This window comes from Ammospiza nelsoni, chromosome 5, assembly GCF_027579445.1.
Source record: "Ammospiza nelsoni isolate bAmmNel1 chromosome 5, bAmmNel1.pri, whole genome shotgun sequence".
NCBI classification, from domain to species: Eukaryota; Metazoa; Chordata; class Aves; order Passeriformes; family Passerellidae; genus Ammospiza; species Ammospiza nelsoni.
Genome location: NC_080637.1, coordinates 7,693,014 through 7,719,820, shown reverse-complemented (window position 1 = coordinate 7,719,820; position 26,807 = coordinate 7,693,014). Strand labels below are relative to the sequence as shown.

At 45.2% G+C, this 26,807-nt stretch overlaps 2 protein-coding genes across 2 annotated transcripts in view; one reads left to right on the top strand and one right to left on the bottom strand.

Annotated features, from left to right (window-relative positions):
* DMTF1 (cyclin D binding myb like transcription factor 1) overlaps positions 1-17,269 on the top strand; it is a 29,512-nt gene extending 12,243 nt beyond the window's left edge. Inside the window, exons 7-17 of the mRNA XM_059473067.1 lie at positions 1,394-1,551; positions 2,363-2,395; positions 3,579-3,688; positions 4,232-4,460; positions 6,045-6,196; positions 7,638-7,853; positions 10,314-10,399; positions 11,043-11,201; positions 11,921-12,307; positions 15,233-15,380; positions 15,925-17,269. Coding sequence (XP_059329050.1) covers positions 1,394-1,551; positions 2,363-2,395; positions 3,579-3,688; positions 4,232-4,460; positions 6,045-6,196; positions 7,638-7,853; positions 10,314-10,399; positions 11,043-11,201; positions 11,921-12,307; positions 15,233-15,380; positions 15,925-16,034 — 1,788 coding nt within the window. The 3' untranslated portion in view covers positions 16,035-17,269. The remainder of the gene's footprint in view (positions 1-1,393; positions 1,552-2,362; positions 2,396-3,578; positions 3,689-4,231; positions 4,461-6,044; positions 6,197-7,637; positions 7,854-10,313; positions 10,400-11,042; positions 11,202-11,920; positions 12,308-15,232; positions 15,381-15,924) is intronic.
* Positions 17,261-26,426, bottom strand: TMEM243 (transmembrane protein 243). The gene is made up of 4 exons (XM_059473068.1): positions 26,176-26,426; positions 20,193-20,243; positions 18,839-18,943; positions 17,261-17,785 (listed from the first exon to the last, which is right to left on the bottom strand). The coding sequence occupies exons 1-4, from the start codon at positions 26,251-26,253 to the stop codon at positions 17,663-17,665; spliced, it is 357 nt and encodes a 118-aa protein (XP_059329051.1). The 5' UTR covers positions 26,254-26,426; the 3' UTR covers positions 17,261-17,662.
* Between the last annotated feature and the right edge of the window lie 381 nt (positions 26,427-26,807).

The following is a 26,807-nucleotide window of genomic DNA, read 5'->3' as shown; positions in this document are numbered from 1 at the left end:
GGTGATGCAGTTCCTGCTAGAAACCAACTTTCTTTAATACTTCCCAGAATACTCAATAAGTGATTTGGATTGGTTTGTTGTAGGAATGGTCATCACCCATTCAAAATAGATAAGAAAAATTTATTCATAAACAGGATTTAAGTGCATTTAATGTATGTAACATTCCTTTTCATTTTGTACTGGATATAGCCCATTTTGAGCATCCTGACATGGCATTTTACGTGGTTAAATCTCTTTCTCTGGCTATACATTGAGGACTCATAAAACCTTTGTTAAAGATAGTGGAAAAAGATTGCACTAGCAGTTTCCTTACTGAGCACTGAACACAACTTCCAGACATCCTTGGTGCCAAGTCTGTGATTGTGTACTGTATTAGCAGGATGCCTGTGTCTTCTTTCTTCCCCTTAAGTTACTGGGTTCAGAGTTCGGTGTAAATGGGCATGTGGTGAGCACACTGATGGTGATAGTTGCTCATAAATCATATTTGTGGTAGGCTTGCAGCTGAGAATATTTGAGCTGAGCCCTTGCAGCTGAGAATATATAGCCTGGATATTATAATTTCAGCATCCTTCACTTGTGGTTTATAAAAAAGCCCTGAATTTAGTGTTCATTGGGATAAAAATCCACACTATTAGTTGAAGAGAGTGTGTCTGCCCACACACCTATTAGAGTTTCTGCCACAAAATCATTCATGGATAATACTACATTTTAAATCTAGTGAAGCTTTTTTAAGCTAGCTAAATAACTTTTCTGAGTTACTGATAAATCATTTGATTCATTCTTTTCCCATTTATCTGCTTTCTTGTGCTGCTTTCAATAATTGAAATATAGTGATTCTTAGTTTAAGCTGAAGTTTAGCTTTACTGTTATACTTCTTTGCAGTGTTTTTTATTGGATTTATTTGAGTTTCCATCAGAACAAGAGGAGTAGTTTAATTGAAAGAAATCACTTTTGCATAAGGAATAGCTAAAATTATGTAATAAATCAATATAGCACTGTTTGACAACCTTCCCTTGTATGGCCCCAGACTAATTCCACCACAGCACATATTCCATCATGTTCTATATGATGGTTCAATTTTTGATCTTAAAATATACATTGAACAATTTTTTTTAATTATATGTGGATAGGTGTTAGAATATGTCTCCCTGGACTCCAAAGTGAAAAAACCAAAACAACAAAACCTAGTGTTCAAGGGTTTGTATTTAAGGGAGCTAATCCATAAATACTCAGTTTTACTTTTGGACTGTAGTATTTGTGATACACAGAAAGTTGCATAATGGCTTCAGTTCTTGTGTTCTACTTCTTGATTCCTAGGAGACTTTTATCTAAGGTGTTTTGTTTGTGGTTTTTGTTTTTGTTTGTTTGTTTTTTTTTAAATGCTTTGTTCTAGGCCCGTGGAATAAAAGATGCCACTGAAATTATATTTGAAATGTCAAAAGATGAAAGAAAAGATTTCTACAGGACAATAGCTTGGGGTCTGAATCGGCCTCTCTTTGCTGTCTATAGAAGAGTTCTTCGCATGTATGATGACAGAAACCATGTTGGAAAGTATGAAACCCTCTAATGCTGCATGGTTTTATTGGTATGACTAGGGTCATGTATTTATGCTTGACATGTTCTATGTGAGACAGAAAAATGTAGCCAAACAGACCTAGATCTTGCTAATACGTCACCTCTGCTCAATTCTGAGAGATCATCCTTGGCAATAGTTGTGTTCTATTGATGGTATTCAATGACAGCTTTAAAGAACAGACAAACAACCCAAAACAAAGGTGAATAACAGATTCTGATACGATGACAGGACTTGGACACAGGGATGGATCTGCTGAGATATAACTTTTTCTAGGGCTGTGACCTGGAAATAATTGATCTTCACCCCTTATGCCCTTGCTTGCCATTTTTTAAAGCGTGATCTGGTGCTATTCAGATAGGATTTTAAATTTTCGTTTTTGAAAGTAGTTGAAAATTAAAAACACCTTCTCAGTGCTGATATACTCTTTTGATAGAAAGTCAGCTTTATGGTGATGGTGAACTGGGACTGTAAGGAAGAAGCTATTTATTTGAAAGACTAATGCAGAAAATTCTAATTCTGTTCATAGGAGTAAGATCACAGAGAATGAGGAATTTTTCTGACAAATGAGAGGAATCCTTTACCAGTTAACCTTAGAAATGCACTAATGTAGAAAATTACATTTGTTCCTCACATTCTTCTGAATATTCAGTCAGATTGTATCTTACAGCTGAAATTCCTTAATCTCTTCTTGTAGCTAAATGTGTGCTGTGTGGTTAGTAAAATAATGATATTTATACTGTATGCTTTCTGTTTAAAATAATGTCTTTTTATTTACCTGTTGCTTAGGTATACTCCTGAGGAAATTGAAAAGCTTAAAGAGTAAGTTATCTTATGAACAAGATCACTCTTCCTTGTCTATATTTAGTAGCCTAATCCATTTTTAAAGGTTTCTTTATATTAAATCACTGAAAAGTTACAAATAAATTTGGCTGCTCCAACACTACCCAAAAGTAGTGGTTACTGTCTAAAGAAAAATGAAATTACATTTGGATTCCTTTAAAATTTTTTTCTAATGTGTGTTCCGGACCTAACAATATGCAACAAAGTTCTAAAGCAATGCTTCTGTTGTAACTAGGAAAGTTTCAGATTTTTGCAAGCACAGTCAATATTTGTGGTTATGAGAAACAGAAGTTCCTTTGCTTTATGAAATTTGAGCAAAGGTTATTCCTAAAGGAAGTCTCAGGTCAAGAGTAGGATCTCCCCTAGGAAGTATTACAGATACATAAATTATCAGCTCAAAAAGCCTAATTTTGAGTATGAACCTGATAGATCAAGGAGATGGGGCTGCAGACTTTATCCCCTCCTGCACATTTCCAGGGTTGAGCAGTTGGAAGAAACTGTTGGGCTGAAAGGAGGAAAGGAGTATATTGCATTCCATTGATGGATCTGTTTGGATCAATTGAGCTGCTTTGTGTTGTTCACAAGGTGCTTGGGGTTCCAGATGTGTCAGAACTACTCATGGATCAACATTTTAAGCAGCCTGCTGTCATGTGAAGGAGAAAAATGATTGCTAAAATGATGAACATGATTATGCAGTGTTTTGCTTAATTTAAATTGTAGGATGCCTGGGTTTTTATTGGGCATTACTGAAATGTCTCAAGTGCTCTCTACACCACCTGAAAATCATTGAGGAACCTGTATAGAATGGAAATTAGCTGTTTATCTAAACATTCATATTGTGTTTAACACATTCATTAAGCCTCACAATCTTCCTGCAAGACAGATACTATGCATTTTATATGTATAGTATCTATGCATTTTATATGTATCTTGATTGATAATATGCATTTCAAATGTATCTTGTGGCTCAGCTGGTCCAAAAGGCTCTAGAAAGACATAGGGAAAAGTAGCAGAAAATAGTAATAGTAAAGTAGCAAAGTGATTTCCCCATTCTTTCTTTAAGCCTGTAAACTGCATGTTCATCCTGTTTTTATTAGCAAATATTTGCTATTTTGGTAATTTCCTAACTGGATGTAGTGCTAATGAGCATGTTTCTCTGTAGGCTGAGAGTAAAGCATGGTAATGATTGGGCCACAATAGGAGCTGCCCTGGGGAGAAGTGCTTCATCTGTAAAGGATCGATGTAGGCTGATGAAGGATACCTGCAACACAGGTGAGGTAAATGCTGGTGTCAGAAATGGATATTCTGGTTAAAATTCTGTCTCTTGTGATTAATGGTTATAGAGTTACACTGTGTTTGGTGTCAAGAGAGAGACAGATGCATTTCAGGAGTAAAGTACTGTTTATTTTGTAATGTATATATTCACGTGTAAAGGAAAATTCAGCCAGACCTCATGTGAATAATTGTTGCATGGTTAATTCACTCCAGCTAACACAGTTCAGATAGCTTGGATCAGTTTGCTCTGGTCACTCTTTGGACAAGCTCTGTGTGGCCTTATTCATCTGTGGCCTTATTCTTCTGAGAGGAAGAAAAAGGAGAAACTTGGCAGCAGAACAATGGAATTGTTGATTTGCTGATCAAGAATGGATATAATATAAATTATTAGTAATTAAGAACAGTTGCATCTTCTTCACAAGTTAATATTTGCATCTGGAATAAGGTGTTGGACATGGCAGTTAAACATCTGCTGGCATGTTGTGGATCAGAATAGGGGGTCTGTGCTGCTGGTTAAGGTGGAGGGCTTCTGTCTTTCAGGAAAGTGGACAGAGAAAGAAGAGAAGAGACTGGCAGAGGTGGTGCATGAGCTGACAAGCACAGAGCCAGGTGACATTGTCACCCAAGGTGTGTCCTGGGCTGCGGTGGCAGAGCGGGTCGGGACGCGCTCGGAGAAGCAGTGCCGCTCTAAATGGCTCAACTATCTCAACTGGAAACAAAGTGGAGGCACCGAGTGGACCAAGGAGGATGAAATAAATCTGATCTTGAGGTTTGTTATTTTAGTTACTTTTAAAGGTTTGTAATATGTGTTGCTAGCAGGATTCCATTGGGGTCCATTTTGCTGGTTTCCTAGACACTGAAAATTCTAGAACCTTCCAAAAATCACTGCTGTGTTTACAGTTCCCAGAGATTTATTATTGAACATATTTTTTGTTTTTTGTTTTTTTAGTGAATGTTAGTGTTCGTGAAAGGTGTCAGATTGAAAACCCTGGAGACTGAAGTCTTCTTTATTCCACAGAAAAGGTACAGCACAGGCAGCAAACCGTGCAAGCTTCCCACACGTTGCCCCACCGATGCGCTTTAACCCTTAACTGGAGGGTAGCTCAGTCTCCCTGCCCGTTCAGTCCTTGGCCTCTCTGCTGAGATGACCAACAAGGGTCAAGTGTGGTGGTGGTTTCTGTGATGTGGACATCTTGTCTACAAAGAGCTAAACTGAGACTGCAAATTAATTTCATGTAGGCCAACAAACACTGATTGGATATCAGCATCTCTGACTATTTGAACTGGCAGCCTGGTAGTGACTTTGGAAATCTTTTGCTCTCTCCAGTCCTCCTCCCATTTTGAATGCCTTTAACTCAAGCTTTTTAGCCAGTGGATTTTTGTGGGTTGGGTGGGAATAAAAAGCCAGGGCATCCAGGGAATTTAAGGATTACTGAAACAAAGTAGTATTAACAAATTCACTGAAGCTGTTTGACATAAACTCAAAATGAGGAGCCTGATTCCACATTTCAGAATGTGCTGGGTATATTTCTTAATTTTTCTGGTTTGGTCTATCCAGATATCTTTTACTTATCCTACAGGGTTGGTTTTGGTGGGTTTTTTTTTCATTTTTGCTTCTTTCTTTCTTTAGCTAGCAAGAGTGCTCTTGCCTTATTTGTGAAGAGGACTTTTCTTAACTTCCACAAAATTATTTTCCCCTCGCTATTCACTTTCATATGCTCTATGTACAGATAAGGGCAATTCAGAGATTTTTAGTGATTTCAAACAGATTCTGGTAGAGAAGACTGTCCCTTATCTGGAGAGCCTGGTGGGATTGATTCATGAGGAAGTGTTTATTGCTGTAGTTAACTTCATCTACTTTGGCTAAGAAGCATCTGAGAGAAGGCAAAAATATGTGTTAAGGACAGATGGTTGTTGCTTAGAAGAAAACAAGTAAATATCATAACATGAAATTAATTAAATGAATGTTCAGACTGAATCTCAGGAAGTATTTCCTGCCTTGGAGACGTGTTTGGGGAATGTTTTTTTCAAAAAGAAAAGATGCAAGTGCCACCACTTGGAATGCTTCACGATAATCCGATCTAAGACCTAATGTAGAAGTAAATAAGGAGAATAATCCTGCATGACAAGGAGATGGACTGGATCATCTAACAGGTCTAGTCCATCTTCTGTTGTTTATGATTCTGCTTGACCTCTGGCAGCGTGGAGCCTTGGAAGCCTGTGTCGATTCCTGGGGCTGGTCACTAGCATGTCGTTCTGCGCTGTTAACGTGTGACACGGCCGGACGCGTGCGGCACCCCTGCCGCCCTGGGGGGCCCTTTCTGACAGCTCCCTGTTTTCTGTGTCCTGCCAGGATAGCGGAACTTGAAGTTTCTGATGAGAATGACATCAATTGGGACTTGCTGGCTGAGGGATGGAGTAGTGTCCGCTCCCCACAGTGGCTCCGGAGTAAATGGTGGACCATTAAAAGACAGATTGCAAACCACAAAGATGTTTCATTCCCTGGTAATGTACTGTTTGCACACTTCCCTTCTGAAAGCTTCTTTCACATATGTCACAGGAATAAGGCTGCATTTTGTTGTCTGCTTACAGCATTGCTGGCCAAAGAGCACATTGCTCCTTTGCTGGAAGTTACTGGCCCCTTAGATCTGCTGGCTGAATTGCTCCTACAAGCAATCCTTAAGTGTTTCAGTCTAACAGGCCAAGCTGATATGTTCAGCTAGACAGACTTTGCCATCCCTTCTCAGTTTGGCTAAAGTGAGAGTATATATCTCAGCAGCTCAGCTGGCAGATCTCAGATGATGCTGGTCTTGGTTATGGAGGGCAGTGACCTCTTCAGGTGAAAGAGGATATGTATGTGCAGCCTAACTATGGCCTCAGGTTAGATGTGTTGCCTTTATGATGTTAAAATGTAATCTCTGTCAGGTGCTGAGCCTTAGCTGTAGACAGAAAGTAGATCTACTACTAGCTGCAATGAGAGGAGAGCAGGAGTCAGGAGTATAAAGCTCCCCCAAATACATTTCATACCATTTTCCCATTCTGGCTTGGAGAAACCAGTGCCTAAGCCAAAGGGTTGTTTGTGACCTTCAGACCTCCCTTTGTCTTACTTGGGGAGAGGAAAAAAATCAGATTAGTCATGTCATAATTAATGAAGGATGTAATTTAATGCACACTTGTGCTGTGGTTGACAGTGTGGTTATGTATTAGTCCTGCCTCAAGGCTGCAGCTGGGAGGTTACCACACATTAATAGGCAGTTGTTGCAGCAAATAATTCATAGATAAATGCAGCACTGAATCAACAGGCTCTGCTCTCTTTCCCCTGACAAAGGGGAGATGTTAGGCAGTTTGCTGTAATGAATTCTAGACAAGCTGAGGCCTCAGGTTTTGTGACCTGCTGTTAAATCAGCTGCTCCCAAAGCAATTACAGAGAAGAAGGGTGGGTGGTTCTATGGGAGCAGTGGGCCTCCTCAAGCACAGGTGAAGAATTGTGCTATAACCACTGTGGGATTCATTCTCTCTTGCTCCCCATTTTCAGTGGCATTTCTGTCAAGCTCTTGAACAAATCTGCTTCCATGTTGTAGAAGATTGGAGGATTTACTTCTGGTAGCAGCATTACACAGCTAGTGATACTTGCACTTGATTGTAGCTTGGGGGTATATCATGCATCATTTTAGAGAGTTCCAAAATTTTATGGGCTATATGTTCTTTTTTTCCCCCAAGCATCATGAAGTACCTGGGTTCCATGAGGAAATCTAGTTCACTGCTGTAGTTGGCTATAAATGGTCTATGTATGTGCTAAATTTCTACTTTCTGTATCTCTGGAGATCGTTTAAGTTCCAGATTCTGTAGGATTTTGTTTGCTCTTTTCATCTTGGGTAAATCACCAATTGCAGCATTTCAAATGTGCTTGTTCAACCTGCTTTAGCATGGGTGTTTTTTCTCTCAGTGCTGATAAAGGGTCTTAAACAGCTCCACGAGAACCAAAAAAACAGTCCAGGGCACCAGCTTGCAGACAACAAGTGTGGCAGTGGCTTAGCAAGCAGTAACTCCAGCTCGGGGGTGCAGCACGTGCAGATCCGCGTGGCTCGCTTGGAGGAGAGCACGGGCAGCGCCCCCAGCCCCATGGCAGCTCTGCAGATCCCAGTGCAGATCACCCATGTCTGTAAGTACTGCAACAAACCACTCACACAAAGCCTGCAAATTGCTTCTGCTGAGGTGGTGAAGGAGTGAGCCTGTCTTCAGGAGTTGTATTCATTTTCCCTAAGTCATGGCATAACTTCAGATGAAACATTTCTGTTTTCTGTTTACCTGTTTCTAACTTTGTTAGGCAAATGTAGATATTGCTGTGACTGTAGTTCCAAGAAGCTACAACTGGAGCACTGGACACAGGTGTTGTAGGTGTCTGTTTGTGTGTGTGCATACAGGAGTTTGCCACATAACCTGTTCTCTGAAAAGCCTTCAGTGCACAAACCTCTTAATGAAGATAGAGTGTGTTTGTTTATTCCTTAAGTTGTTTCTGGTCACTCTTGCACACAGCAGTGAGCATTATGTAAAAGTTCTCCTTTTGCAAGTTACATAGACTGCTGTCCCTAAGTTCTGACACAGGGCACTGAAGGGAAGGTGTAAGTGTGTTTTCCTAGTCCTTTATTATGCAATTATTTCTAGTCCCAAACACTCTGGGAAATGTTAGCTGCTAAGTCACACCAACAGCCAGTGTTCTGCTAAACTACTGTATTTTTTTTTTAAGTTGATGCTTCCCATGCTCTTAAGGATGAACTTTGCTCATTATCTAACATTGATTACCAGATCTGCTCTGAGTGTAGTTCTTACTGCTTGATTTTGTAACTAATCTTATTAAGTAACTCCAGTCACATGCAGTCTGCACTGTATATTATTTTGCACAATTTGTCATTTGTAAATTGAAAATTTAGTGCTTTGGTTTTGCTGATTACCAGATTAGTTACAGAATATTCTGGATTGGAAAGGATCCACATGGATCATGGAGTCCCAGCTCTTAAATGAGTGGCCCATGCAGGGATTGGACCCATAGCCCTGGCATTATTAGCGCCCTGCTCTGAGCTAAGCTGATCAGTCTACAAACTGATTCTTCAGACTATGCCTCAATAGGCATTTGGCAGACTATTTTCTGTTTATAATTTTAGGAGGTCAATCTATCTTAATCTATTTATTAAGTGCTAGCTTCATTTTTTGTGGTTTATTTTCTAATTAGAATGACAGATGACACCAAGCCAAGAACTTTTTGTCTGTCATAGTAATGTCAGTGGTCTCAGACTTTGACTGAAGCTTGATTCAAGCTGATGAGCAGGAAAGATGGGCTGGGATCCTGGAACCTTCAGTCATCTCTGAATTGAATCCTGTAATGGTTGTTTTGTCACTTCACTTGCCCATGTCTGCCTAACAAGCCTTTTCCCCCATTTTAGTCTGCTTTTCTGAAAAATTTCTGGTTGTGTAATCAGAGTGAATTTTGTATTGTGTGTTTCACAGTCCCATGGGAGCTGAACCTATTACCCACTTCCAGCTGCATTTGGTGGAAGGTTCAAAGTTTCCAAGGGGCAATTCCTGAGGTTTTATGAATATACTGGCTAGGTGACTGACAGGTCACAGTTTACAGCTCTCTGCTACTGAGTACCAGCAACTCGGCAGCAGGAGACCTTAAACATGCCACCACAACAATAATAGCTTCAAAATTGAGCTTTTATCTTAAGAGACCAAAATTACTGTATTTTGCTGCCACGGAGTCTGAGATGGCAAAGTTTCCAGTGCTTGCGTCACTGCTATCATCTTGTAGATCTTTTCCCCTTTTGGTATTTAGGAAATTACTGGAAAACCTCAGGCAGAGTCTTAATTTGGTTTCAGCTTCCTGGAACTTGTGATTTTTTTTTAAGAGTAAGTAGAAATTGTAATTATGATTATAAAGTTTTAAGTACAAGTTGTTTGGACCTGGTGATCTTAAAATACCTACATCAACTGTTTCCAGTGCTTCTCTTCACTACTTTTAGAATTAGTGGAGCTAATTGCATAAATAATTACATAGTTGTAGTAAGAATACTTACAGCTTTTGTACTGCAGTCATAACACACAGGATAGGCAAATATCTGGGAAGCATCTGAACTTTCATCAGGGGTGGACATATTGTGGAGGGCAGAAAAGGTTAAAAAATACAAAAAAAGAAAAAGAGGACTGTGGGAAACACAACAATATTGAGCCTGACACTGGTTTAGAACCAGCAGTACATGATCCAAAGGATATTATTACACCAAAGGGTATCCTTATATTGGAACCTCTTGCAAATCTCATTACAAAAAGTAATTAAATCATGTCAGAAACTTTATTTTCTGCTTTTATCTCTGTGTACTAAACCCATATTTACTTTCTTTTGCTCTTTTGGATTGTAGAATGCTGTCTTTAAATGGAATTGTATCTTGGGTACCAATTAGAGAACCTTGTCATTAGGACTGCAGCCAGTTTTCTTTTTCCTCTTAGGGGAATTAACAGTACCCTGCCATGTATTAATTATAGTATGTTATGCTCTCTACAGGCCTGAACATTCTGGTTTACATACTTTCCTTTTCTTTTTTTTTTTTTTTCCTTCCTTTTGCAGCCTCAACCGATTCCCCTGCTGCTACTGCTGACTCTGAGACAATAACACTGAACAGTGGAACACTACAGACATTTGAGATTCTTCCAGTAAGTGACTGGTGTTTGTTACTGTGGCTTTTTCTTTTTTTATTTTCAACCCAGCTGCTTCTTAGACTATAGAAGTGTGCATTTCCAAAAAAGAAAAAAAAAGGGAAGGTTTTCAAGTAGAAAGAAGAAGAGTTCTAAAACTTATTTCTGAAAGTGTAATCCATTAGGGCTGCCAAGTAAGATGTGAATTATAGTTAAATGCTTTAAATTTGCTTCAGTGCTACAGAGTTTTCCTTTGTGCTTGGATTTTTTTTCATTGTTGAAATCTGACATAAAGGAGCCAGAGAAAGCTCCTGGCAAGTAAAGATTGTCTCAGTTGCATTGTCCTGTAATTTGTAGTGCAGTTCCTCTTCCATCTCAGTGCAAAATAAGCTGAATTTGTTCCTTTTTTACCTGCTGATGTACAGCATATTACAGACCTGCTGGGCTCCTGCCCTGAATACTTGCCTTGGTAGCCTAGGGCTAGAGCTGAGTTATTTTCTGCCTTTTGAGTGCAGTGCAGCAGTCAGTGCAGAAGGCATTGGATGGGTGTGGTGTGGTGATTTTCCAGGGGAGTTACAGTTAGGCTGGGTCATGTAAACCAAAATGCTCCAGCATGTCCTGGGCACTGCATTTGGGTATTAAACCTGTGTTGTCTTTGTAGTCTTTCCACCTCCAGCCGACTGGGACACCGGGTACCTACTTACTGCAGACAAGCTCGAGCCAAGGGCTGCCTTTAACGCTGACAACGAGCCCCACCATGACCCTGACGGCCGCGGCAGCTCCGGCCTCCCCGGAGCAGATCATCGTTCACGCCTTATCTGTGAGAGCTCTGCGTGGGGCCAGCCCGGGCTTGGGGCACTGGGGGAAGGGGGACATTGTAATGCAGGGCCCTGCACATGCCTGTTAAAGCACTTCCTAAGTCATAACAATGTTGCTTTGCTTAAAATCCTGAAGATTGAGAATTTGGAGGTTCGTGTGTTAGTTTTAAAAAGCAATCTCAGGTTGCTTCAGAACTTAGCTTAGTGAGCAAGCTCTGAACAGAATGTCTCCATTTAGTGGCTTGATCCCCAGCAAAACCAAGTCTTGTTTTGTGATGTTTTCAGTTACTCTCACAAATAGATACTGGTCCATAATACTTGAATAGTAGTGACAAGTATTGTTTTTTGCTGGAGGGAGAGAAGGAGAAGCAAACTGGAGATTGAATCACAAAATTATGAAAAATTCAGTGGAAAAATACTGATCTTTTGAATCTACAGTGATCCTCACTTGAATGGTTGCCTCCTTCATATTATTATTTACTTTATTTGTGACTTAAAGAACACATGACACCACATTCAGTCTACAAAGTTATCCTTTAGAAACAGGAGAGGCCAACAGATGATCTGGGCTGACATACTGTATATATGAAACTCTAAACTACACTTAGCAATTGGAATCTTTTTGCTTGTATTTGCTTGAAAGATTTGTAGATAGTAACAGGAAAGTCTCTGACCTTGTTTGGGGTTTTGTTTGTCTCTTTTTTGCAAATGCTGCTGACAGCCAGAGCATTTGTTAAACACAAGTGACAACGTCACAGTGCAGTGCCACACGCCGAGTGTCATAATCCGCACCGTTGCTGCTGAAGACATCTCCTCCTCTGTCACCCAGACAGAACTGGCTGTGGATGCAGACATTCAGTCAGCTGACCTGACAGATCCTCCAGACACCCTAGGAACAAATACTTTCCCACATGATATCCATCAGTCCAAGCTGAGTGACGAAGAGCAGTCAGCCTACAACGAAGATGATGCTTCCAAATTTAGCAGCAGGAATAGTAGAGAACTGATGGATGGAGTTCTGGTAAGAACAGAGGAGGAGATTGCTGATGCTAGCCTGAAACAGAATGAGGATTCTCACTCTGATTTACCCAGCACTTACGTTACTGAGGTAAGGGAGGGCGTGATACTTGGTGTTTTCCCCATTTCTGCAATTCTGGAGAATTATTTCATTGAATCTGGCCTTGATGTTAAGCTATTGGTCTGAAATATCTCAGTGATTTCATTTATATTGGTAGCTGAAGGGAGAAGGATGAAGAGAGACTATTCATAAGAGGTATAGTGATAGGACAAGGGGGAATGGCTTTGAACTGAAAGAATTTAAGTTTAAATAGGCATTAGGAGAAAGTTCTTTCCTGTGAGAGTGGTGAGGCACTGGAACAGGTTGCCCAGGGAAGCTCTGGGCTGCCTCATCTCTGGAAGTGTTCAAGGCTAGATTAGATTGGGCCTGGAGTGATCTTCAGAGTCCCTTCCCATCCAAACAATTCTGTGATTCTGTACCACAGTTCTACAAGTATTTGTTGAGATCCTCTATTCTTGAGCTTCATTAGTGTGTTACAAGTATGAAAGTAACAGCATTTAATTTGGTACCAAGGCTTATATTTTACTTATCTGGAGCACAGAGCTGTGGAGTTGCTTCACTACTCAGGGTTCTCCTGCATGGTGCAGCATTGGTGGCACTGAACAGGTGCCTTCAGGTGATTCCTGCTTGATGCTGTTGCTTTAAACTGGGCTGTTAATTGTCCAACACACTTGCATCAATAGATGGATTGAGCAAGGGAGGAGAGCTAGAGTATTTGGGTTTTGCTTTATGAGTCTAATAATTCAAGATGTACCTCACTTTTCAGTTTTGAGGACTTCTGTTAAACATCCTGCTCCAGCCAAGTATCTGTTAAATGGGAATTTGAAACATTAAGCTACTTCTCTCTCTGGCCTCAGATTTGTTCATCTCCAACACCTGAGATGCAGAAATGAGTTTATCCAAATGATTACAGCTATTTGGATAGTTTCTTTCAGTTGCTGGAATTATGAAAATGACTAAGTCACAGAAAACAGAGGTGCTAAAAAGAAGATAACACTCTTTAGTACAAAATTCCTCTTGCTTTAGGGGTTTGATTAGGTTGGAATCTGGGAAAAGATGAGTTAGAATTAAACATCCTTAGCTGTTTTTTAGGACACTCTTCTCTACAGCAGCTGCATTTCTGCTTTGTCAGCCTTGAAAATCCACCATTAATATGCTTTGGCCTTGTCTTTGAAGAAGCTTCTAATAGACAGTGCATATCTGTTATGCTCTTACAAAAGGGAGAATCTTTGTGCATCTCAAGTTTGCTACTACAGAAGCATCTGAATCCTGAATACATCAGAAGATGGGGATTATTCTTCCATTTTCCTCTTTTTGTGTCATGGTTGACATAATTGTGATAAGGTTTTCAACATTTGAGGCAGGCCATCAGCTTTCTATTCTCTTTTAAAACTTCAGCTTCTCGAGGTAGAATTAATAAACTTTTGATATTAACCTAGTTCCTAGTTTAACTTTGTACAAATTGCTCATGGATAGCAGAATGTAAAACTAAACTTTTTTTTTCCTATACAGAAAAACAAACTGAATTTGTAATTCTAATTTGCTTTACTCTTCAAGTCAGATTCAAGTTTGACATGTGTACCTAAATTCCAGGAAATAGTGAACTGTCTGTGAGTAATTCTCAGTGAAAAGTTACTCCAGAAAAACATGCCTACATTTTGTTTTCTTTAAGTCAGTGTTATTTTTATGAGCTTGCCAGGGTTGTATTGTCACTGTGGGTGGGTAGTGGGAGGCAGGCAGTCATGCTGCAGGGTTTTATTATTTCTGCCTGGGAAAGGTGCCCATTTGCCACAATGGCTTCTTTGGTTTTTCACGCCCCCTCTTCCCAGTTTCAGGCCTTGCAGCGCAGTGCTGCTGTGGGCAGAGCTGTGTGCTCTGCTGAGAGCTGCTCCTGCAGGTCAAGCACACCATGCCCTTGTGCACGGGACCTTGTGCAGTTCACAGGTTGTCACCTCCTCTCCAGCAGCATCAAGGGAGGGGTTTTCAGACAGCTCTCTTTGCAAAAACACTGTGCAGTTATGTAGGGAAACAAGTTTTCCTACAAAAAACAAGGTGGAGGAACATCAGGATTTTCTTAAACACAGAGGGCTGTAACCTCAGCGATAAATCCAGGTACCTTCTATTGTGTCAGCAGCAGTTGCTAGCATTTTACATCAGGGATTCCTGAAGTTTGAACATACCTTATGCATGTTGCACACAAAAACTGGAATCCAGATATCTCTGCTGGTTCTGGCAGTGATGTGTGGGATGACTTTTCACTGCATCTGTGGAACCAGGAGTGTGCTTTGACACTGAGTCAGCCAGATGTGTTGCTGCCATTCCAGTACCACAGGAGCCAGGGAAGAGGCAGGAGCAGCAGCAATGGCAGGACTGGAAGAGAATGAGGGTATTGACAATTGTACCTGGAAGGAATCAGTGTGTTACCAGTCTTGTGGTACCATTAGGTTCTGCAAAAAAAGTCTGGAGCCAAATTCCAGCCAGTAACAGACCAAGCAAGGCACAGCAAGTGAAGGGGTCTTTTGAGCTCTGTGTTCAGTGTTAGTTAAAACTTGACCACAGGATTTGTGAAACTTAAGGTAAAGCTGTTGGGTTTGTGGAGCAGGTAAGTGCTACAGTGGTAATGCTTCAGTCTCAGAACATACAGACAGAAAGCAGTGGAAAAGCCTAATTATTCCTCTTCACAGACTTAAATATTTGACTTGGCAAGGAGACACACCACCTGGAGTGTCTCCCTTCCTCTCCACATTGCTGAACAGGGTAAAATTCTTCTCATCTTGTTTTTGGGTGCCTGCACTAAGATAACATGCCCTGTAAAGGCTGAAATAAACTATCTCAGGTGATGACATTTCAATTTAATGAGATAAAATTCATCCAGAGTGGAATATAGCTGAGCAGTGCAGATTTTTGTTCATGTTACCATGAATACACTCTCATGGCCTGTTCTCTGTTGTGCAGGATCTGGGTTCCCCACCAATAGAAGAACAAGTTGATCAGCCTACAATAGATGATGAAACTGTGCTTATTGTTCCTTCTTCCCATGGTTTTATCCAGGCAACAGATGATATGGATAATGAATCAGTCTTGCCCTTGACAACTCTCACAGGTATGAGAGTCCCTGTGATTAAAGCAGTGTACAGAGCTTCTGAGTCTCTGCAGACAACACTTCATAGATTCTTGCTTTCTCTAAAATAATTTTACATATCAGTGCTATCAAACTGCAAGTAACCTACAAATACTTCTCCCAGAGGAAGCATCTTCCTGTAGAGCCATCAGAGGGTCAGCAATGATAGTGCAATACCTGATGGATGGAAATGTGAGTCACACCATTGCATCCATATCCATCCATATTGGTTATCACTTACCTTCTCTAAAGATACTCAGAACCACCTGGATAATGTAGTGCTGTGCAAAGTGCTCTGGCTGAACCAGCTTTAGCAGGGAGTTGGACTAGGGGATCTCCAGAGGTCCCTTCCAACTCCAGCTATTCTGTGATCCTGTGAAACTAGAAATTGCAAACTGCCCAGTTTAAGCAACACTACCTGCAATTGGTTAGAATTCCAGGCTACATTTCCTGTCTCCTAAATTTGTGTTTTATATCTTGTTTTAATGGCACAGCAATAATTTTAATGCTTTTTGTCCCTTGCCAGATCCTATCCTGCAGCACCATGGAGATGGGTCACACATTATTGGCTCATCGCTGGGCAGTCTTGACTCAGAAGATTCCAAGGATGTTGAGGATTTAGTGAGCTGTCCCTGAGAAGCAGCAGTGGTGTCCATTTCCTATTGACCATGTTTGCATTGTGAAGTTAGTTACAACCTGTGCCACGTCTCCAAAGAAAGCAGTCACAGTCTGTCTCTTTGAACAGGAGCTTCCAGTGTGAAATGGCTGCGGTGCACTTTCTCTGCTCAGGCTGTTTCCCTCACCAGGAGGGAGGACTGAGGTGCCACGTCTCACTGGGGTGTTCCAGTGTGCTGAGGAGCCTCTGTTGCAGTGCTCACAGTGCTCAGCTCCATGCAGTCAGTTCTGATCTGACTTGCTACTGATGTGCTGAATTGCACACGTGGAAAACTGGACAGAAGTCAAGGATTGTGGACTGGAGCCTCTTAGTGCCACAGCAAGTAGTAGTTTGCACAGGTTTCATGAAGAATGGGTGAGGATTTTTGCACTTACTGACTCTTGTAACACATGGAGTAAGAGACTGTTACATTTCAGGAAGGAGTGAGTTCCATCAGAGACTTCGGGGAGCATGGGCAGCATCGTGAAGCTGTGGTGTGTGTTCCCATCTCACCTGACTCATTCACATGTCTGTGGCATAGGAAGAAGGCAGAAGCTTATGGGACTTGCCTGGTCTGCTTGTTCCTGAAGAGTCCATTGCTGGCAATGGACAGAGCTCAGAAAGATCACTTGTGGAAAATCTTGGGGTTTTTTTGTTTTTGTTTTTTTTTTTCTTTCATCACTACAGCAAGCTAAATAAAAAGGGAAGGGCTATGAGAAAGGGAAGCTACTGGGACCCACCAGCCTCCCCCACCAAGCTGGGAATTTCTTGGAGATTGTTGTGAGTAGGTTGGAACGTTTGTCTCTGTTGCTGTTTACCTGACACTACCAGCCACCTCTCCAGATGTGATTCCTGCAGCAAGTTGGTAAATGGGGAGTGGTGTGGAGGTGGCAAAGTCTTGGAGGAATAGCTCTGTGAGAGTCTGGACATAGGGCCTCGAGGCAAAGAAGGCCAATTAATTCCTGCATTGTTTGAAACAGACACTAGGCTGAACAGCAGCCTGTTAGCTAGGAATCAAGAGAAAAAGCTATAGAAACTAAAGACTTGTATAAATTATTTTATTTATTTCTGTAATTAGCTCTTCATAATCAAGAGTTGGTCTTTTTCAGTCTGTGGTTTTGTTAATGTGAAAAATAAGTTGTAGTTTTAAATGGTTGCCTAGGGAACAGAAATAATTGTATATTCAGTTTCAACAAAATAAAGAGTATTTGTCTTACTTGACTGTAAGATGCCATTTATTTATACTGCCACAGATCCTTTCAGTGCTGCAGTTTATTTGTACAGTAATAAAAAAAAAAAGTGCAGTTTTTTTCCAAAATGAAAAAGCTTGTGCCATTCTGAAACATCAGTACAACTGGAATGTTCATTAAGCGCAACAGTAGCTCTTCAAAAAAAAGCAGAATGTCACGTCTTATGGCAATAATTCTCCCCAACAAGAGGGACATTACATATACATTTACATGAAAATCATGTACTGATTTATCCTTGCACAACCCACTTTTTTCCTCTCAGGCTGATGGTTCTCACTTGGATGTCTCGAGTGGAGCTGAGAGCTGAGCTGGAAGCAGTTCTGACACGGCAGCATCATTGCTGGGTATTCCAATGTCCTTCATTTATCCACTTCATGGAAGTACAGGTTGGCACATATACATAACATGACAATAGAAAACAATATGTAGTAAATTAGATTTCTAAATTTGGGTTCCAGGTCTCCTTGTCGATACCAGTAGATCTAGAAGAGAAGAGGAGTTTGTGTTATTTCAAAAAAACAGGTATTCTGAGGAAGCTTTCTTTGGTAACTGAATTGGTAACTTGCAGGTTTTGGTGATTTAGTTTTGGGGATTTTTTCCTTCCTGTAAAACAATCCAGCTTCCCGTGGCCAGAGGGACTGAGTGTGTGTGTCTGTATGTGAAACAGGCCCTGAGGACATGAGCTGTCTGGTCAGCTTTGCTGAGAGGGAGGGAGAGTGGGTGGCTTTAACTCTCAGAGCTGGCTCACCCTGGTGGATGAGGACAAACAGCAGCTTTGCACTAACACAGTCTATTCTGGGCAGAGTTGTGGCCACCAGCTGTAGGATCAAAACCTGAGACTGGCCAGGGATTGCAGAGCAACTTCCCAGCATACCCAGCAGTGAGGGGCTCAGGGCTGCTCCAGGTCACAGCTGCAGGAAGGAGAATGCTCCAAGTATGAAAACTACAGCAGAAGAAGGAGCCACCAATGTCCCTGCCCATGGAAGTGGGGTTGGACTACAGGGTCTTTGATAGCTCCTTCCAACCCAAACCATTCTGTGATTCTGTGAACTCAGACCTGCCAGCTCCCTTTGCCAGTGCTCGGGACCAGCTCCCTTGGAGTTCTGCAGTTGTTGAGTAGAGGAACATCTCCCACTTGCTGTGGCTTCCTACCCCTGTAGCCCATCCCTGTAGTGTTTGAAGGGGCACTGACTAATGCAAGTGCAGGGCTGTTCCCACTTCAGGTGTCTTTGCAGCAGAATCCATCTCTACATTCCCATTTCAGGGCTCTGCTCCCTGGTTTCCTACTCTGAGTGCACTGGCAATGCCACAGAGATGACAAGTCTTGCACCACAGCTGGGCTGCAGGAGCTGGCTCAGTTCACACACTTACTCTGCAGTAAATACAAAACCCACTGCCACTCCCTCATTGTCAGCTTGTGTTATGGAGGCAGGAAAGCTTTTCTAGGAGAGTGTAAAAAAGAAGGCAGCACCACGTAAAGCAGATTTTACTCAGAGCCATTGACTCAAAAGCACGGCAAACGTGGCGGTACTTACAAGAATGCCAGCAGAAATGCAACACAAGGAGATGCAGAAAGCAAAAAATACATTCACAGGTTTTGGAGGTAGTTGTGGGAAGACAAAAGCACTGATTAGAGTGACCTGTATGGAGGAAAACAAAGATGAGGATTTCGCTCTGGCCAGAGCTGCAGTGAGAAGAGGCTCAGCCCAAGGGCTGGAGCAGAGCAGCGCTCACATCCTGACCTGCACACCCCTCCCTGGCCTCTGCCTCCCACCCCTGAGGAGCTGAAGGAAAATGTGCAAGTCTGGAGGAAAACTGCTTTGATACAGCTGCACACTGAGAGGAGTGGGAAAAAAACTTTGCCAAAAGCTTTGCCATGCTGGCTCCTTGCCAGAAACCACCCTGCAAGTGGCCCTGAAGCCCTCAGGCCCAGGGGGGCACGCTGCCCATGTAGGAGCATCCCTGAGATTTTGTTTATAGGGGTTTGAGGATGAGGGAAGAGATGAGGATCTGACTCCATGTTTCAGAAGGCTGATTTATTATTTTATTATATATATTATATTATAACTATACTAAAAGAATAGAAGAAAGGATTTCATCAGAATGCTAGCTAAGAATAGAAAAAGAAGGAATCAATAACAAAGGTTTGTGTCTCAGACAGAGAGTCCGAGCCAGCTGACTGTGATTGGCCATTTATTAGAAACAACTGCATGAGACCAATCACAGATGCACCTGTTGCATTCCACAGCAGCAGATAACCATTGTTTACATTTTGTTCCTGAGGGGTCTCAGCTTCTCAGGAGGAAAAATCCTAAGGAAAGGATTTTTCATAAAAGATCTCTGTGACACAGCCCTTCAGCCAAGTGTTCCACCAGCTGGCACCTCCCTGTCCCCACCTGTCCCCAGAGCCTCCCTGCCCCCCAGCTCTCCAACAATCCCCCCATGGACCACACTCATGGTCTCCAGTTGTGTCTGCGTTGGGTTTGTCTTTAAAGCTTGGGGAAAGCACAGCTCAACACAAAGGGACAAACTCTGGGAAGACTTATATAAGCCATAAATAGAGGACAATAAATCATAAATAGAAGGAAATAGAAGCAAACACGCTCTCCTGGCACATAATGCTTTGTTGTCTCGCCCAGCCTCATGTTCAGCCAGGATGGACAATCTGCCAGAGAACTTCGGGATTTTATTGCAGCTCTTAAAGAAATGTATTCCCCTTCTCCTGTTGTCAAAGAGTTTTAAAAGACAGATATGTCCCAAAATGACAGCCTGCCCTAAATCAGAGCCTCTTTGGTCATTGGAAGCTTCACCAGCCATTTTTGGGGAGGAATTCTGGTTTTCTCCCTGTCACTTAAAGATGCAACATGGGGTGGGATGGGAGATACTTACTACAAGCAGCAAAGTTGTTAAGCCACCAACAACTAGATTGATGATTCTGTCCTGAAAAAAGAGAAGAGTGTTATGTGTACCTAAAAAAACAACCACAAAAAAAAAAACCCAAACCATATAAAACAGAGCATTAACAGCACTGAGAGCATCAGCCAGGATGACATTATTGCAGCACACCAAGGCTCCCTGCTCAGCTCTGTCACACAGGAAAGTTTCCCCTCCCTCCACGGACCCCAGGGAGGTTGTACTGGTCAAGGCCTCATGTAGCAGGTTTGCTCATTTGCAAATGGCTTCTGTGCTACATCTAAATCTATTACAGTTGTGCAAATTGTATTTAAATATTATTTTTTAAAGTGGGAGTGCACAGATGGAGGTTGTCAGAAAAAGCTTTTTTTAGCTTCACTGCCTGAGAATTAATAGACTGATAGAGTCTTAGGTGGGAATTTGTGGGCTGCTGGCAAGGAGGTGAAGCGTTGCCCACACCCCAAATGCTTCACCCTAACACAGTGGCTCTGCTTGGACAGACAGATATCCCCCCTCACTGCTTTCTGCTGCTCCTGGTCAGTGTAGAACAACTGGGAGGACACAACTTTCTGCCCCTGGGACAGAGATCCCTCAGTGACAGCATCAGTCCCACCCCAGTGGCATCAGTGTCACTGGCTGTGACACTGGGCTGTGTGACACAGGCTCACAGGAGCACCCACAGCAAGGTCCTGTACTGATGAACCTTCTGGAGTAAAAAACAAAGGAAAAGGAGAATATTCCAATCCTTGCCAGCACACTGCCTCCTCCCTGGTGCTGCTCTGAGAATAAACATGTATCACCACATGCACACAGCCAGGTGTGACACCCCACACGGCTGACAGCTCAAATCAAAGGCTAATACAGATACAGCAGAAAAAATGTGCAGAGAGAAAACACCCCAGACTTTGATTAGGTGTACTGAGAGTCATTAAGTAGGTATGGTGAAGGGAAAGTGAGAAAGGATTTGAGCAGTGAAAGCATTTTGCACAAGACATCCCAGCCAGCAGGCAGGGCAACACAGGCTTCCCTCCACCTGCTCTTGCACAGTTCTTGCCTCCTAAAATTTGGATTTGTAGAGGGAGAAGTCCCAGGCCATCAAGAAGTAACACATGACAGCAGCAGGGCACCAGAAGAAAGCAAAGAGGAGGCAGGGAGCAGCAAATCATGAATTTGTGGGACACCACCAGCCCTACCTGAGGCTGTGGAGCTCACATTGAGGTGGTTCAGAACAGGTGGATGCTGTGCCCTGGTTGTGTTCATCCCCAGGGGACAGGGCCACAGCAAGCAGACTGCAAAACCTCTCCCATTAGTCCCCAGCTCCTCTTAGTAAAACAAAACCACTGATGCTCCTGCAGCCCAGAGGTCCCAGTGGTTGCAGCAGTGAGAAGTGACTCCCTCCCCTCCACAGGAAATGTCACCAACATCCCCTGGGCAAGGTCCCCCCAGCCAGGCACAAACCCTTTCTCCTCACTGGCATTTCCACACACAGAGTTGGTGATGTGGCAGCAGCCTCAGAGCCAGCTATGGGACACCCACCACTGACCCCACAAAGGAACCAGGAGAAGTAACCCCGGGCAAACAAGAGAAGCAGCTTCAAAAGTGCAACCATGAAATGCTGCATGACAGCAGCACATCATGACAGCTCAGCTGGACTCCTCCTCCTCACCTAAAATAATTAAAGAGCTCAAAGCTGACTTTGGGGACGACATGGAAGGGTCCTTACCCCAAAAGCCACTCCAGCACCAGGAGAGGATGGCATTTCTGTTCTGCCCTTGCCCTGCAGACCTGGCTGAGCCCACCAAGGCAATGTTACAGAGTGGGACCAGAGTTGGCATTCAGGCTCAGCTCCTCCATTCAGAGTGGCAAGAGGTGAGCAACTGGATCCCTTGTGCCAGGAGGAGAGACAGCAGGGAATGCCAGGGAGCAGAACCGGCAGCGGGTCACCAACCTGCAGGGCTCACCTGGTGAGCACAGGGGCACAGCCAGCTCTGCAGAGAGCTCAGAGGGATGGACACACAGTCAGCCACCATCCAGAAACTCAGCCATGCCTGCTCCTCATTAACTGAGACCCATTGTGCCAGGACAGGCTGGACTGGCAGGAGAAAACAAGGGGGTCAGACCTGACAGCGATCATGGAGCATTTCTCTCTTGAGTTCCAGTGTGGGAGAGAGCATCCCCCAGCAAAGGGACCTCTCATCTCACCCTGCTGACTGAGGGACCTCCCAGGGCCAGCAGGATCAGGTACAGATGCCAGCAGTGCATCCACTCCCTGTGGCCAAGGCAGCCCCTTCCCCTGCTTAAACCTGTGGGCACTCAAATTTTCAAAACACACTGGTGGCACAAGAAGGTATTTCAGGATGCAGGGATTAGAGACACTGATCCTGAAATCCTGGGCTTGGCAAAGCAGTGAGAGGCTGCATTCCCCAGTGCCCACTGACACTTCAGCCCCAGGCAGCTTAGCACAGCAAAAAGGTTAAAAATACTCAAGCAGAGGCCAAGACGGCTAAAGGGATTGGGGATGACGGAGCCTTTCACCTCCACACTGTGTCTGAGAGCACAGCCTGGCCAGGCAGACACTGCTGGGCATGCAGGAACTGCCTGTGGACAGCCTTGGGTCCTACAGGTCACCACCAGCACAGCTGATTCAGGGAGGATTTTTCTCCAGCATTGCTATGTACTGTAATAGCTGCTAGAGAAAATAACAAAAAGCCCCAGCAGGGACACCAAAACTGAGAGCCTGAGGTGACCTGGACCAGCCCAGGGTACTGCACACACACCCCAATTTCTGATAGAGCCCAGCAGTGCCCCCATGGGGTCCCCATTCAGCCAGGCAGGAGAGGAATTCCATGTTTCACTGTTGCACAAGATGCATTTGGAAACAGGAGGGTTCCTGCCCTGTCTTTTTCTCTGGGGAGGGGATTGCAGGGGCTGGAGGCATCGGAGTTCTCCCAGGGAGCCTCTCAGTGCAGTCTCCTCTCCCTCCATCTGCCTCTGGAAAGGGACATGAGGTCAGGAAGCGTCAAATCCTGGCAAAGCAGGAGGGCACAATCCAGGATTCTTGAGGATCTGGGTCAAGGTTACTTGGAGCAGCAGGGAAACTGAGGCTGGGCTGGGACTGTGTCTGCTCTCCCTCCACAGGCTGTGACAGAGGGGCAGCTTTGCTCCTCGCCCCATTCCAGCTCGGCACCTTCCATCCCAGAACCCTGCAGGTTAGCAGCGTGTGGGCTGAGCCCCAGGGATCCTGAGGGAGGCTTGGCCAGGAGAAGGGAAAGGGCAGGTCCCCTGGAGTGTGGGTACCTGGTGCCATCTCTGCAGGAGTGACAAAAAGGCCATTTTTATGCCTGACATCAGCCAGTCCAGATGGTCAGCAGCCATTGCAGCCTGAGTGCAGTGCCAGGCCCAGCCTGGTGGAACTGCAGGCCAAACAGGCTGTGCTCAGGGCCATGCTGGACACCCACCTCTGCAGGACATGGGGACACTCTGGTGTGTCCTCAAAAGCTCATCATTCCCATCCCAAGCTGCTCAGTCTCTCCATTGCCTTCTGCTTCTACATTAATTCCCAATTAACTCCCACCACACAAACACCCCCACCATGGAGGAACCCAACTTTGAGCTTCTCTCCTGAGAGGTGCTGCACCTGTGGCACTGTCCCCTCCCTGCCACCGTGCAGCTGTGCCTTTGCCTTGTCTCACACCCCTCACTGCATCCCTGGAATCACAGCCGCATCCACAGAGCCTGGCACTCACTGGTGCCGTGTTCCTGCACTCCCTCTGCCCAGCAGCCACTTCTGGGCACCACCTTGCCCCAGTCCCTGCTCAGCATCACACACGAGAGCCAACTTGGCAGCTGGACCACGGCAGGGCAGGGGGGTGGGTGCTGCTGCCCAGCTCTGCCATCCCCACACAGTGGCTTTGCCCTCAAAGTCACCAGCGTGGGGACCAGGAGAGTGCAGGAAGGCAGGAAGAGGGAATTTTCATCTCTACATCCATTTCCAATTTTTAATTTTGGGCTCAGGGCTTCCTGGGGCACGAGCACTGTCCCTGCTCCTCCTTGTTGCTCCAGCCCAAGCAGAAGATCCCAGTTTGCCAGTATCAGCCATCAGCCAAAAGCAGAGCTGGGACAGGGGCAGACACTCCTCCTGGCAGAGCTGCTCCCGTTTAAAGGCAAAGTTTGGCTTTTCCACTTCTGACCCAGAACATTTCAGCTCAGGACCTCACCAGCATCTGTTCCTGAGCAACCCCAGTGAACCAGGGAGGAAAGGACCCCGGGCCAGCACATGATCCCCTGCCTGTGGGACACGGGTACCGCAGCGAGAGCCCATCTGACAGGTCCCAAAACAGCCACAGGAGACGGGCAGGGAGTGAAATGCAGGACGCTGGATCCCCACCAGAGCCCAGAACTGAAATTAGCACTCCACATTTATTATTTACTGCTCTCCTTTTGAGAAGAGGCGTAGCTGGAAAAAGGAAGGGATCAGGCATCGAAGGCTTAACCTGGGCTGGAAAGTTTGGGAATTGTGCGCCAGGACTGGCTCCCTGCTCTGATGGCACATCCCAGTCCCCAGGAGTGCCCCGTGCTGGGAGCTTCCCAAAATCCCTGACCCAGGTGCCCCAAAACCTCCAGTGCCCATCAGGGCAGCACAGCTAGTGGGGTACCTGCTCCCCCTGAGTTCATCTCCCTGCGGTCTGCCTGTCCTACAATGAGAGCATTTCTCTCTTGAGTGTTTCTCATCCACATCATTCCATTTTCCCCCGAAAATCCGCTGGGTATCACTTTGTTCTCATTAAACATTATAATTGTAGCAGCAGTTCCAAGTTCTTGCAGGGAGGGCAGTGATGGATTTGATTCACTTCTGAATAATCTCAGGCAGTTTCAGCCTGCACCCCCAAACACACACGAGTGTGTAACCCCTCCTAACAGGGGACAGCCCCTGGTGATGTGACACTCCAGGTACCGTGATTCCCGAGGGATCCCGGTGCCGGGCAGCCCCAGGAGCCCCCTCCCTGCCGGCAGAGCCCCGCAGCAGCGCCGGGAGCCGAGCGGCTTGCGGGGATTGACACCTGAGGAGCCGCCGTGCCACAGCCCAGGAGCCACCGCCAGCTCCTCCAGCCCGGCAGGAAAATCAGTGCCCAGGAAAGCACCAAACGCAGCCCCTCCATCCCCATGCCCATGCCAGACCCCCAGCTGGGGCGGGAGGCGGCCCGGGCTCCGCAGGGCACACCCGGGTGGGACACGGCGCCTCTGTCACCCCTGCCCGTGCCCGAAGCCCTCCCCTCCCAGGGTGCTCCCGACCCCGAGCCCCAAGTACCCGATAGAGTTTTGGGGGGATGTCGCTTTGGGGAGGATTATTTGAAAGTTGATTTCCTTGCGGAGAAGGGGAGGGAAATGTTTTGTGAGTTATTTGGGGAGGGGTTCGTGCTGGAAGGGTTTCGTTCTGGGGATATCTTTTGGTTTTTTAAAAAATTTGGCGCGGTGCTCGTTTAGGGCTGATGGATTATTTTTGCTTTGGGGCACTAACTAGGAGATGGTTGTTTTTGTTTTAATTCAGGGTTTTGTTTATAATTACGCCAAATTAAAGCTTTTCCTTCTTTTGGAATTTGAGGAGTTCCTTTAATATTTTTTCATTGGGGTGCAGCCTTTCTGATTTCTGACGCTCTTTGGAGGGGGACCGAGGATTCTTTCTTATTCCATAGGGATTTTTAAATCTGTTGGCAGGATTCGGGCAGGTTCCTCGCTCGGGCGGGCCGCTCCGTGCCCAGCCCGGGGGCAGGGTGGGTGCCGAGCTGCCGCTCTCCGGGGCGGCCGGGAGGAGCTTCCCCATAACCGGGGGGCATTCACACCGGCAGGGTGCGGAGGGAAGGGGGCACTACGGGACTCGCAGCTGCATTTCCCCCGGAGCGGTTCGCATTACCGGGAGTGTTTCGGGGCAGCGGGGTGCCGGGGGCGGCGGGTCCCTTACCCTGGCCGAGGTCTCCCCGAAGAGCGGCCGGTTGTCGGCGCCGCCGGTGCCGTACCCGCGGGCGGGGAATCCCTCCATGGCGCGGGGGCGCTGCGCCGGCGGCCGCGGGGGGGCGCCCGCTCATCCTGCGCCTCCGCCCCGCCCGCTCCGCGCGTCCCGCGGGCCGAGCCGGCACCGGCACCGGGAACGGCACCGGGAACCGCACCGGGAACCGCACCGGGAACCGCACCGGCAACCGCACCGGGCGGAGCGGCACCGGCAACCGCACCGGCACTGCCACCGGCACCGGAGGGGCGGAGCGACAGCGACAGCGACAGCGACAGCGACACCGGCCCCAGCCCCGGCCCCGGGCGGGGCGGAGCGGCGGGAGCGGCCCCTGCGCGGGTGCGGAGCCGCCGGCCCGGCCTGCGGGGAGGGGAGGGGCGGAGCCAGCGCGGCCGGTGCCGATTTGTTGCTCAACAAAAGTTGCGGTATTTGAGCAAATCTTATTAAGGATGATGATATGGCTGCTTGGAGGAAGGAGCCTGATTTGATTTGGTTTTGATTTTTCTTATTATAGGTTTTATTTTCTTTTGATTTTTTTTACTCGATTTGATTTTTCTTATTATAGGTTTTATTTTCTTATTATAGGT

What these genes read in the sequence shown, in the direction of transcription:
- TMEM243 (XM_059473068.1), bottom strand. Translation starts at nt 26,253, where the DNA reads ATGGAGGGATTCCCCGCCCGCGGGTACGGCACCGGCGGCGCCGACAAC. An exon ending in TCGGGGAGACCTCGGCCAGG is followed by an intron (nt 20,244 to 26,175) that starts GTAAGGGACCCG and finishes CTCTTTTTTCAG; the next exon opens with GACAGAATCATCAATCTAGT. An exon ending in TAACAACTTTGCTGCTTGTA is followed by an intron (nt 18,944 to 20,192) that starts GTAAGTATCTCC and finishes TCCTCCATACAG; the next exon opens with GTCACTCTAATCAGTGCTTT.